Source organism: Jaculus jaculus, chromosome 18, assembly GCF_020740685.1.
Source record: "Jaculus jaculus isolate mJacJac1 chromosome 18, mJacJac1.mat.Y.cur, whole genome shotgun sequence".
In the NCBI taxonomy this organism is placed as follows: domain Eukaryota; kingdom Metazoa; phylum Chordata; class Mammalia; order Rodentia; family Dipodidae; genus Jaculus; species Jaculus jaculus.
This window is the reverse complement of record NC_059119.1, coordinates 44,652,932-44,665,521: the sequence shown is the minus strand read 5'-3', so window position 1 is coordinate 44,665,521 and position 12,590 is coordinate 44,652,932. Positions and strand designations below refer to the sequence as shown.

At 46.8% G+C, this 12,590-nt stretch overlaps 1 protein-coding gene across 1 annotated transcript in view; it reads right to left on the bottom strand.

Annotated features, from left to right (window-relative positions):
- Positions 1-12,590, bottom strand: part of Lhcgr (luteinizing hormone/choriogonadotropin receptor) — a 76,363-nt gene that overhangs the window by 30,710 nt on the left and 33,063 nt on the right. The window contains exons 5-6 of the mRNA XM_045137281.1: positions 8,658-8,732; positions 8,491-8,568 (exon numbers count right to left, since the gene is read on the bottom strand). Of these exons, the coding sequence (XP_044993216.1) occupies positions 8,491-8,568; positions 8,658-8,732 (153 nt within the window). The remainder of the gene's footprint in view (positions 1-8,490; positions 8,569-8,657; positions 8,733-12,590) is intronic.

Here is a 12,590-nt window from a genome sequence, read left to right as displayed (position 1 = left end):
AACTTCCTTTCCAGTGTTGGCAGATATATGTCTGTGTTAGGGACAGGTTTGGGAGTATGATTGGAAAGATGGTTCAGAAACTTGTCCTGATCTACCTGCTTCACCCGCCCCCCCCACCCAGTATGGGACAGCTAATGTCCATGAGGTTTCTCCAGCCTTCTTTAAAAAACCCTTCATGGAAATACTTAGTAGCAGAGGCCAGTAAGTTGAAAAGGAGACATAAAGGGTGGAGAAAGGAAGGGAGGAGGATACTTAATAGGTTGATATTGTATATATGTAATTACAATGATTGTAATGGGGAGGTAATATGATGGAGAATGGGATTTCAAACGGGAAAGTGTGGGGGTGGGGAGGGAGGGAATTACCATGGGATATATTTTATAATCATGAAAAATGTTAATAAAAATTAAAAAAAAAAATCCTAGTACATACATCATCTAAAGGGTTGTTCTTCACCAAAAAAAAAAAAAAACAAAAAAACCCTTCATGGATTTTGTAATGTGTATGCAGCATGCATATGTGCATGTGGTGTGTGTGCGTGTGTGTATGTGTGTGTGTGTGTAGTGTCTTTCCATCAACTCTGTACATCTGGGACAAATCAGCAAATTAATAAAGGTGTCACTCAGGTTGAAGTCTGCTATGATCAACTGTGAAATTTAAAAAAAAAAACAACCACCTCAAATTAGAGATTACAAGATAATTCCCAAAGCCTCTTCTTTGAATGCATTCAAAGAGAGCAGAAATATATATTCATTGCCTAAAAATCTCTATTACATCTATTTTTTGTGATGAACTAGAGAAAGTACAATGAACACTGCAAACAGAGAAATGATACAGAGATGGAAATGCAAATTGTCCTGGTTTGACCAGTGTACAGCATACACACTATTGAGGTATCACACCATACCCCATAAATATGTGAATGAATGCTTGTTAGTTAAGCCTTCCTCCACAAACTGGGGCAGGGGGGGGGTCTGAATAATGCCCTGGTACCTTTCAGGAACCATCAGCCTCAGCCTTCATGGTAGGGAGAATTTTCTTTGGCTTTTGTTCCCATGTCCTCTTCTTTCTTAAAAATTTATTTTATTTTTATTTGAGAGAGAGAAAGAGACAGAGACAGAGAGAGAGAGGGGGGGGGGGAGAGAGAGAGAGAGAGAGAGAGAGAGAGAGAGAGAGAGAGAGAGAGAGAGAGGAAATTGATTCACCTGGGCCTCAGCCACTGCAATTGAACTCCAGACACTTGCGCCACCTAGTGGGCATGTGCGACCTTGCACTTGCCTCACCTCACGTCTGGCTAACATGGGATCTGGAGAGTCGTACATGGGTCCTTAGGCTAAGATGCTAAGCCATCTCTCCAGCCTTCATGTCTTCTTTTTGAATTCCCCTCTGTCTACCATTACACAGAGTAGCTCTTAACTGTGTGGCCCCCTACTGGCTTATTGGAAGGCAATTGCCAGTAGGTTTCCTCACCCATTTCTAGTGTAGAATATGAGAGGACAGGCACCTGTTGTTTGGGGTAATTATACACAGCCTCTTGGCTTTGTTTGCAGCTCAATCCCATAGGACCTTTAGAACATGCTATACTTAGAACATTAGTCTTTGTCAATCTTCTGTCATTTAGGTGGTTGGAGCCTTTTATAGAAATTTCTTTTCAATGAAAGAATCATACCTCTATTTTCTAAGAGCTTCTTTGAAATTTGAGATTTTTAGAGACCAGGCCAGTATTTGTGAAAGAAGCTCCATTCACTTGGACTTGTTTGTCAGAAAGACACATTCAGCTCAGCAGCGGTGGGCTCAGCAACAGCATTTGGGTACGCTGCTTGTGTAAAAAGCTCTGTCTGGGACACCAGGCAGGCCAGTTTGGGAACCCTTACCCTAGGATATATCATAGTGTGATGAGTCTTGTCTTTCCCATGGTTCCAGTCACCTGGTGAGTCCAATCCCAGTCCCTTTGTTGCTTCCCCTACCTTCAAAGGGATGGAGGCACACAACTATAGTGGGCCATGAAGAAGTGCCCCTTTCTGAATTCATCAAAACAAATCTGCATGGAGGCTCTTCCCTCTTTGCTGCAAGGTGCTGCCCTGAACCTGAACCTAGTTTTTATTTTTAAATTTAATTTATTTATTTGCAAGGAGAGAGAGGAGGAGGAAGAGGAGGAACAGGAGGAGGAGGAGAGAGAGAGAGAGAGAGGAAGAAAGAGAATGGGCATGTCAGGGCCTCTTGCTACTGAACACAAACACCAGACACATGTGCCACCTTGTGCATCTGGCTTTATGTAGGCACTAAGGAATCGAACTCAGGACCCTAGGCTTTGCAAGCAAGAGCCTTTAACCACTGAGTCACCTCTCCAGCCCTGAACCTAGTTTGGATATGTATGAGGCCTTTGTTAGTTGTTGTTGGATCCACAATGCCATTGCTCTAAGTGTGCCTTGTGGTTTAAGTCTAGAGGCATTGAACTGACCTGCCTGGACTTGAATCCTACCTTGATACTTTACATTTTGGGCAATTTACTTAACTTATCTGTGCCTCAATTTCTTGATCTGAATATGGGAGAAAATATTATCAACCTCATAAAGTTGTGAGCAAACATCTGTGAAGCACTTACAAGTAGGTTCTAGGACATAGTAAATGCTTCATGTGTTGATGCTGTTATAATTGTGTATTTTATATATGCGTGTGTGTATAATTGTAGCCCTTCGACTAAAACAAGAGGAAAAGCTCTCTCCAGACTCTAGAGAGGATTCCAGGAACTGCGAGTCCCCGTTTGAGTGAATGGTTATTCCTCTCCACTGGGGTGGGCACAGAAGGCCAGGTTGGCAGCCCGGGATACCTCCACAGTGAACTCACCCACTGGATCTCAGTCCCCTTTGGCCTGGGCTACTTGGCTGCATGTTTTATGTCTTCTTAAACCTGTGAATAGCCTGGGTCTCTCTGAAGACTCTGGCCCATGGCTTCCCTTTCAGAGGCGTCTCCTTTTGTGCCTCACCAGTCACGGAACATGGAAGATACTGCCATATTTTGATCAGAAGAGTGGCCTCCTTGGTTTGGAGAAACCAGAAATGTGAGGCTTACATGACACGATGTCTTTAACGCCTTTGAAAATATCCGGAAAGCCACTTCGGGGAATGTTCTCCTCAAACCTCTTGGTGTCGGGGTGCAAGGAGGAGGACTCCGTCTGCACAAAGATGATGGGAAGGTTGTCCCCACCCCCTTGCCCTTCTGTCCCAACAGTGACCCCTCAAGTGCAAGCATTGTCTAGGTTCTCTATTCAAATGTCAGTAATCACGAGTCAAACAGAGAGAGCCTCATCTTTTTATTCCAAATGACATGTGCACTTTAGAAATCACAGCTGATATACTCTGTTCTGAATGCCTGCTTTATGATGAACTTGAAATATTCCTGGGGGCTCCCTGAGCACCTCTGGGGCTAGGTTAAACTTCTCTTGGATCATGTAGCCACCTAGGTCTTGAATGATTTCAAAGAAGAAAGCTCAATTGCCTTCCTTTCTCTCCTCCTTTTCTGTCCTCCCTTCCCTCCCTTCTCTCCCTCTCTCCTTGCTTTCTTTCCTTCCCTTTTCCTCCTGTCCATCCTCTCTCTCCAAATGACAGGAAGGACATCCTAAACTCAAAGGGCATTCTTGGCAGGAGCATTGGCAGTGGTGGGTTAGCATGTGTTTCTAGGGCCATTGTTTCTGGGGATCACACAGTCCAGTCCGGGAGCTGGCTGCACCTCCTGTCTCTGAGAAGCACCGAGCTGGTTCCATACCCCTCTCCCCTTCAGCCAAGAGGACATCAACTCATGTGACTCCACATACGCCGTAATAAAAAGGATGACAGGCAGCAAAAAGAGAGATGGCAGTAATGGATTCTAATATGTTGAATACAGTTTTTTTTTTTTTGAGAAATTCACAACACATAGAGATGAGAGAGAGAGAGAGAGGGAGAGAGAGAGAAGAAAAGGGCAAAGGGAGTTCCTTTTAAACATCAGATGTGCTGTCATTAGAACTCTAGAAGAACGAGAGAATGTACAAATGACCATTTTGTAACCCTCTTTGTTAAAAACAAAGCAAAACAACAACAACAAGAAAAGAACAACTGTTGCTGAAAGGTTGTTGGCCGGCTGAATATTATATCAACCAAAGTATCCTATCATAGTTTCCCAAGAGGAGGAACCTGTGTCCAGAGAGAGAGAGAGAGAGAGAGAGAGAGAGAGAAAGAAAATGGGCTCACCAGGGCCTCCAGCCACTGCAAATGAACTCCAGACGCTTGCATCCCCTTGTGCATCTGGCTTACGTGGGTCCTGGGGAATCAAGCCTCGAACCGGGGTCCTTAGGCTTCACAGGCAAGCGCTTAACCTCTAAAGCATCTCTCCAGCCCCTCCTTTTGTCAGTGCTTGTGTAGAAATGCTTGACCTGAATCTAGCCACAGCAATACAGTCAGATGAACGCAGACAAGAGGGCCTGAGATCCTGCCAGGATGCAGTCCCTTGACTGCACAGGAGGAGGCTGGGGAAGGGGTCAGAGACCTGGGAAGGGGAGGCTGCTAGGAGCAAGTAATGTGGTAGCAAAGGTTTCCATTTAAGCATCAACCACGGGCTGGATGTCGCCACTGTATTCCTGTTGATTTCCTTAGCTCTAACAGCACTAGGATTCCCGAGCGCGTCCCTGTCGGGGGAGACACACGTTGAAGCACTCAGAGGCACCCGTAGACTTGCATGGTTTGGTGATGAGACATTGTATTTGGGAGCTGGTCTTTAAGCACCGACTCGCTCTGGTGGCTGAATATTAGCTTCTAGTTGTGCTGAGTGTGTAGTGCATTTGACACAGCCTGGGATTGCTCTGCGCAAGGAGACATCAAGGATCCCACTGAATAGAGACAGGCCTGGGGTTTAGTCTTGGAGCCGGGACTGAAACCTAGGCTCCCAGTTCAACCCCCTGCGTGGCTCTGTACTGGGGCTTGTCACGGGAGCAGCCCGGATTCTTGTCATACTTTGCCAACATACTCCTTCTCGGAAGGGTCTGAGCAAAGGAATTGTCATGCCTTTCCCCTGTCTTTGTACAGTTCAGGTGTGAATCAAGGTTGTTCACGGAATGTATTATAGGTGGCAAAGCGAAGTGCCGTTCTGTTAGGGGGTATAGGGCAAGGGGGTGGCCTCTCGAGGAGACTTAATAAAAAGCCACCGTGGCTATAAAGGGGCGTAAGAGCATAATGTATAGTTTTAGCCTTCGTCTCACTGAGCTGGTCAGGCATGTAGCAAAGTGTTTTGTTTTCATTAAATGAGCTCACAGTTGGTAAAGATTTAGGTGGGGGGGAAGGCAGACAGGTTCCAGTAACAGAAAAAAAAAAAAAAAAAAAAGAAAGAAAGAAAAGAAAAAAAATCTCAAATACTGCTGATAATGAAAAGAGAGGGTTTGCGTTCATTATTTTCTAATTAAGGAGTTGAACTTTACAGCTGGGAAACTAAGGCTTTCCTGGGCATGTGTAATACCTTTTATCTGGCAGGGCACTCCACAGGACCCTTTGCTTACAGAAGGGCCCATTCAGTGGAGAACAAGTGCCCGGCAAAGGGCTAATTCACTCGCCTCCCCCAGCTGCAGGGCCAAGAGTGAAGGAGGTTCTGGGGGGAGGGCACAATGCCCCAGGACTCTCTGGCAGAGATGGATCAGCAGTCCTCGGTGATTTCAGACGTGGGACAATTATACCCACCTGGCCTGCACTGTTCCTATTACAATTAGAACCACCATAAGCTAATGGCCCCCTGTAAGAAAAGAAGGCCACACGGCTCCGGTGCCTGCGTGCTGAAGTGTGACACGCGTACAAAGGGCTTTTTAAAATTTTTCCTTGAAGTGTGATGGGGTGGGGCCCTGTGTTGTGACCACCTAGGTCCCCACAGGTTGTCACGTCACATCCCACGGGTCTCTGCCCTTTAGCCGCGCTTCACTCTGCTCTCACATGTGCACCTCCCTATGAGGAACAACCACTGGTTCTTGGTTGTCTTAAGTTTAGGTCAAAATTGCTGGGAGTTGGACATTTTGATTTTTTTTTTTTTTGATGCAAGCCCAACAGACTGGACTTTTATTTTATTTTATTTATTTATTTGACAGCAACAGACAGAGAAACAGAGAGAGAGAGAGAGAGAGAATGGGCACACCAGGGCCTCTAGCCATTGCAAACGAACTCCGGATGTGTGCGCCCTCCTGTGCAACTGGCTAACGTGGGTCCTGGGGAATCGAGCCTTGAACCGGGGTACTTAGGCTTCACAGGCAAGCGCTTAACCACTAAGCCATCTCTCCAGCCCCTAAATGAGTTTGTAAAAGCACTCAGGCAGTGCAAGGATTTAGCAAGTGCTATATATAAATCCTTGCTGCTCTTACCATATTTATTGGGGCTAATGTTACTTATTTTATAAGGTCCAACTCAAGTCTTAGCTCCACCATGCAGCCTCCACTGGCTTTCCCAGCCCGGAAGTACATCTCTGAGCCCTTCTCCCCCGTGTAGACATACGTCTGCATTATTATTTCATGGTCTCTCCCCTCATTGGAATTGTGATCTTCTTGAGGACATGAATATTATCATACATCTTGTGCTCTCCACAAAGACAGGGCAAATCCGAGGCCTTAAGGCATATATACAGGTCCCCTCACTCAGATTCTGTCCTGTGAACAGACCTTACAGAAACAGAGGACCTGGGCACGGAATGTACCAGGAGGCCCAGATCTCTGATGCGCTGTTGACGTGGCAACACTTTAGCTGGTAGAACTGTGGTGGGTGAGGAAAGTGGCAGGGGAAGAGAAATATTTCTAGGACTTAGGCTCGTGTTTCCTCCCCAGGGCTCAAGGGTTATAAACAAAGAATATGAGTTATTGTGACTGGAAAGGCGGGGGAGGGGCAGTTCTTTGACTTCAACACCCTGAGCTGGGATTTCAGTGGTCCCAGCTTTGCAACCTGATAATTAAGCATGTTAAATTGCACCTGCATCGAGTAAAATAGTACCATCAAAAGACAGTGTGCTGTGGACACCAGTTGTTAGGATCCATTGATATAAAGGAGGGGCCTCTAAGAAATTCTCCCACGTCATCTCTATATCTTAAATGGCCTCTTCCGTGGCATTTTGCTTTCCCATCACAATGTGCCATAGGCTGTCATCCAAGCAGAAGGAATTACAGTACTGTAGATATGGGCAGTGGAGTTGAACACGGGTCACTAGGCTTTAGATGCAAATAAGTGAGATGAAGCACTGAGGACACAGCCGGCCGAAGGAGGGTGACTTCTCTGACGATAGCCTAGAGGGTTGTGGAGGGCAGGCAGGCAGGCAGGTGAGCTATGAGGGGAATGGATTGAGCTGTGTTAGTACAGGGCCTCTCTTATGGCTCACTGGGGCACTGTGAAGAGGCAGTTTTGGCGTCAGTGATCTGGGATGGGCCTGCATTTCTCACCAGCTCTCAGAAGAAGGCAAAGTTGCTGTCTCTCTGACTACCCTTGAAGTACCAAGGACTTACAAAATGCCATGGAAGGGTTGAGGAAACTGGCAACCTGGCCGGTGACTGTCAGATAAAATGACATCATTTTTAAGCAGCAAGGAAGTAGGGAGCTTTAAGCAGAGATGATATTGATTTAGAAACAAGGGAGATGAACCCACGGGGAATGTGACAAATCTGGAGAGACCAAGGTCTATGGGTGAACGACTCTTATTTGCTTGGTGAGTATGTTTTCAGATTCTTCTCAGCCAAACTCTTGAGGCTTGTCTTTTTTTTTTTCCAATTTGTTTTGGTTTATTTTTTATTTATTTGAGAGTGACAGAGAGAGAGAGAGAGGGAGGAGAGTGGGAGAGAATGGGCACATCAGGGCCTCGAGCCATTGCAAACGAACTCCATATGCATATGCCACCTTGTGCATCTGGTTTACATGGGTATTGGGGAAATCAAACCTTGAACTGGGGTCCTTAGGCTTCACAGGCGAGCCCTTAACCGCTAAGCCACATTTCCAACGCGAGGCTTGTTCTTTTTTTTTGGTTGTTGTTGTTTGACTTTTTGATTTAGGGTCTCATTCTGGCCCATGTTGACCTGGAATTAACTTTGTAGTCTCAGGCTGGCCTTGAACTCATGGTGATCCTCCTACCTCTGCCTCCAGAGTGCTGGGATCAAAGACGTGTGCCACCACGCCCAGCTTCCAACCGAGGCTTGTCTTTTACCCAGGGCTCCCTTCCAGACCATGTTTTTCTAGCCTCAGAGAACTGCTCTGGTGCTGGGATAAATTTTCCCAGTTGGACACTCCATACTGAGAATCCTTAACCCATTTTGCTGAACTAAACTGGGTGGTTAGTTGTCATGTGGACATATGACCAACAGTGACCGTACTCCTACAATTCCTGACAGTTTAAATCAAGATGAGCATCACCAGAGAGTAAGGAACATGGGAGAGAGAGAGAGAGAGAAAGAGAAGAGAGAGAAAGAGACAATGAGCTCAAAAAAATCCAGGAGGGTCTACTCACAGTGTGATGGATTCATTATTCATCCCTTGAAAAGCATTTCTTGGTATGGTGGTGATGTACAAGTTATCGCAAATTTCCCTTGGGGGGAAGAAAAGAGGAATATTTACTTCCCATACTTTAGCTACAAATAGGAAACTCTTATGTAAAGCAATCAGGCCGATACTCACAGAAGGAAATTAAACTCGGAGGAGGAGATCTTCGTGACATCTGGAAGTGTTCGGATACCCGTGTTACAGATGCTTCTAGGGAGTCAGGGAAGGGTGGTGATATGAGTGGACAGTGAATAAAGTCCAGGAAGTCAGGCAGGGTGGTGGTATGATCAGAGAGTGAGTAAAGTCTAGGGATTCAGGGCAGGTGGTGGTGTGAGCGGAGAGTGAGTAAAGTCTAGGGATTCAGGGCAGGTGGTGGTGTGAGCAGACAGTGAGTAAACTCTAGGGATCAGGGCAGGTGGTGGTGTGAGTGGAGAGTGAGTAAACTCTAGGGATCCAGGGCAGGTGGTGGTGTGAGCGGAGAGTGAGTAAACTCTAGGGATTCAGGGCAGGTGGTGGTGTGAGCGGAGAGTGAGTAAACTCTAGGGATTCAGGGCAGGTGGTGGTGTGAGCAGACAGTGAGTAAACTCTAGGGATCAGGGCAGGTGGTGGTGTGAGCGGAGAGTGAGTAAACTCTAGGGAGTCAGGGCAGGTGGTGGTGTGAGCGGAGAGTGAGTAAACTCTAGGAATCAGGGCAGGTGGTGGTGTGAAGAGAGTGTGAGTAATGTCTAGGCATCAGGACAGGTGGTGGTGTGAAGAGAGTGTGAGTAAAGTCTAGGGATTCAGGGCAGGTGGTGGTGTGAGCAGACAGTGAGTAAACTCTAGGGATTCAGGGCAGGTGGTGGTGTGAGCGGAGAGTGAGTAAACTCTAGGGATTCAGGGCAGGTGGTGGTGTGAGCGGAGAGTGAGTAAACTCTAGGATTCAGGGCAGGTGGTGGTGTGAGCGGAGAGTCAGTAAACTCTAAGGATCAGGGCAGGTGGTGGTGTGAACAGAGTGTGAGTAAACTCTAGGGATTCAGGGCAGGTGGTGGTGTGAGCGGAGAGTGAGTAAAGTTGATTGTAATCAAGCCATTAAGATAAAACAGAGCAGAGTATTGTTTTCACAATAAACTGAAAAGTTTATTTGGCTTTATCAATTCCCCATTTTGCCCGTGCACACTGCAGGACTGTAAAGCTCCCAGTGCCGAGGATAATTTGTTCTCATGGCTCCTGTTTAGAGATCTAGGCACTGGGAGCAAGCTTTTGAGTCTTTTCCATTTGGATTTCCAGCCTAAATTCATTGGATTTCTTACTAAATCCACTGCATTACCCTATTGTCTTGTACTGCATTTCTTCCTGACAATTAGTTTAATCCATTCGCATCATAGTTCTAGGTAGCATCTTTTGTCCTTTACAGCAGGCTTTAACTTGAATATTTTGGGAAGATTAATCTTACTGAGCAATCCACACCCTTATTTATTTAAAAAAAAATTCCTTTATTAGTACCTTGCCATTCAAGGGAAGTCTTTCCTTGTATTTCTATTTTTGTTGCTGTGTTTTTGAGGTAGGGTCTCACCCTAGCGAAGGCTGACCTGAAATTCACTGTGTAGTCTCAGGGTGGCCTCGAACTCACGGCGATCCTCCTACCTCTGCCTCCCGGACTGCTGAGATTAAAAAGGCGTGCGCCACCACGCCCGGCCTTCCTTCTTTTGCATCGAGACCATTGAGAACTCTTTCTGTGTTTATAGTCACTCAGTACTCTTGTCATTTACTTAGTCTCCAAAGAAGAGAGAGGTTTGAGTGACAGATGAAGCTGAAGACCGTTGCACCATAAGAACAGAGTCCTGCAGAGGTGCCCAGGCATCTAGAGCCCCCCAGATGGGCTCTGGCCTGCGGCTTGGCACTCTAGTGACAATGAGACAGAACCAGGTCCCTGTTGAAGCTCTGTTATCTTGTCTTTTGAGCGGCTGTGCAAATGGGATAAAGATTGAATCCATGGATCACATGGAATTCATGCCTTGCCTGGGACTGGGGTGGAGTGTGTGTGTGGGGGGGTTAGTCTGCTGTGTAGACTTGGATCAGAGGAATATCATGTTTTGGGGTGAAAATGACTGAGGTGAAATGGGCTGAAGCAGTCAGTTTTGCTTCTGGGTTATTCTTATACCTTTTCAGAGAAGTTGAGGCTGCAGGATGCTTCCGTGTTCCCAGGACCCCCGTGGAGGTTGGGAGATGCAAAATACCTGCATTTGGAGCTGTCCAGCAGGGACAAGGAGGGATGCCAGGGCTAGCTGCAGCTCCGGTACCAGGGAGGGATTGGACTGGTGGCATGGGTCAGCGTAGCAAAGATCCTTCTCGTGGTAGTTGGACCGGAGGTCCCCCAATGCATTCAGGAGTCGATTAGAGCTTGTAACTTAGATCTCCAGCCTCCTGGCCGGAGGAGGTGTCACTGTGGGCAGATGCCAGGGTGCAGCCCTCAGGTGTGCTTGGGGGATTCCCGTCTAAAGATACGCAGAATGCTTGGGCAGTGTCTGGAGTGCCTGACGTGTGCTGGTCTGTGGCCCTGTGGTGGCTTTTCTGTCTCTTGGACCTGTGAAAGGGGGCCAGCTTCTACTGCCATTATGGAACTTCCCCCTTCACTCTGTAAGCTTCCATAAATATCCCTTCCTCTCATAACTGTGCCTGGTTTGGAAGTTCATCCCAGCAGTGCGAGGCTGTCTGCTACCCATCCTTACTGTTTTCTTTTTCCTCGGAGTTGGGGGAGGGCAGACTTTACATTCCCTGGTGGGGGGGGGGGGTGCCTGAAATTTAGTTTATCAAGAGGAGAGAGAGGGTATTTCTATTTGCAGGATGTTATTTATTTATTTATTTATTTATTTATTTATTTATTTATTTATTTCCCATGTGGGCAGTGATGACTCGAGATGTGGGAAGATCCACAGGGATAAATCTACAGATGCTGTCAAAGCCTAGGAAGTTTGGCATCGCTGGCAAGGACAATTGCTTGGTAACTGGCAAGAATTGCTCATTGAATTTGAATTTAAGAAGGCTGGGTTGGGCTAGTTTTCATGGTCCAGTATCTCTTTTTTAAAAATTTCTTTTATTTATTTAGTTGAGAGTGACATACAGAGAGAGAGAGAGAGAGAGAGAGAGAGAGAAAGAGAGAGACAGGAAGGGAGGGAGGGAGAGAGGGAGAGAGAGAGAGGGAGAGAATGGGCACACCAGGGCCTCCAACCACTGCAAATGAACTCCAGACGCGTGCGCCCCCTTGTGCATCGGGCTAACGTGGGTCCTGGGGAACTGAGTTTTGAACCAGAGTCCTTAGGCTTCACAGGCAAGCGCTTAACCGCTAAGCCATCTCTCCAGTGTCTCTCTTAAGGCCGGGCTTAGCAAGTACTCACTTGGTGAATGAATGCGCAAACAGCTTAAAGGAGACCTGGAAATCGCAATCAGTGATGGTTCAAATTGGAACTCCTTGTCAGCTTCATTTCACCTCCTCCCCCCGTCAGCTTCGAACATCACCGTGTAGCAGTCAGCTTCAGGTCCCTGGGATAAAGCTCCGAACCAGGCACAGTTACCAAAGAAGGGAATTTATTTGAAGCTTACAGTTCCGGAGGAAGTTCCATAATGGCAGAAGAAGTTGGCCCCACTTCCACAGGTCCAAGCAGAGAGAAACCTCCACTCACCACAAGCAAGCTCACTTCAGGAACCGCAGGCAGAGCTGAGGCACTTTGCATATATTTAGAGGGAAATTCCAAATCCACCCCAGACCCTAGGCTCCACCCAGTGACACCTCTTCCAGCCAGGTAGCTGGAAATCCAAGAAGCTTGAGTAAACCCCTAAATTTATTGGGGGTTTCCATTCAAACTACCACATACTGCAAGGGGCATTCTTCTCGGGTATTTGGGGCAGAGAAAATGGGACCCACTTCTACTTATATGAAGACACTCAGCATGGTAACTGGCAAGAATTGCTCATTGAATTTAAGAAGGCTGGGTTGGAGAGATGGCTTAATGGCTAAGGTGTTTTCCTGTGAAGCCTAATGACCCAGGTTCAATTCCCCAGCACCCAAGTAAGCCAGATGCACAAGGGGGT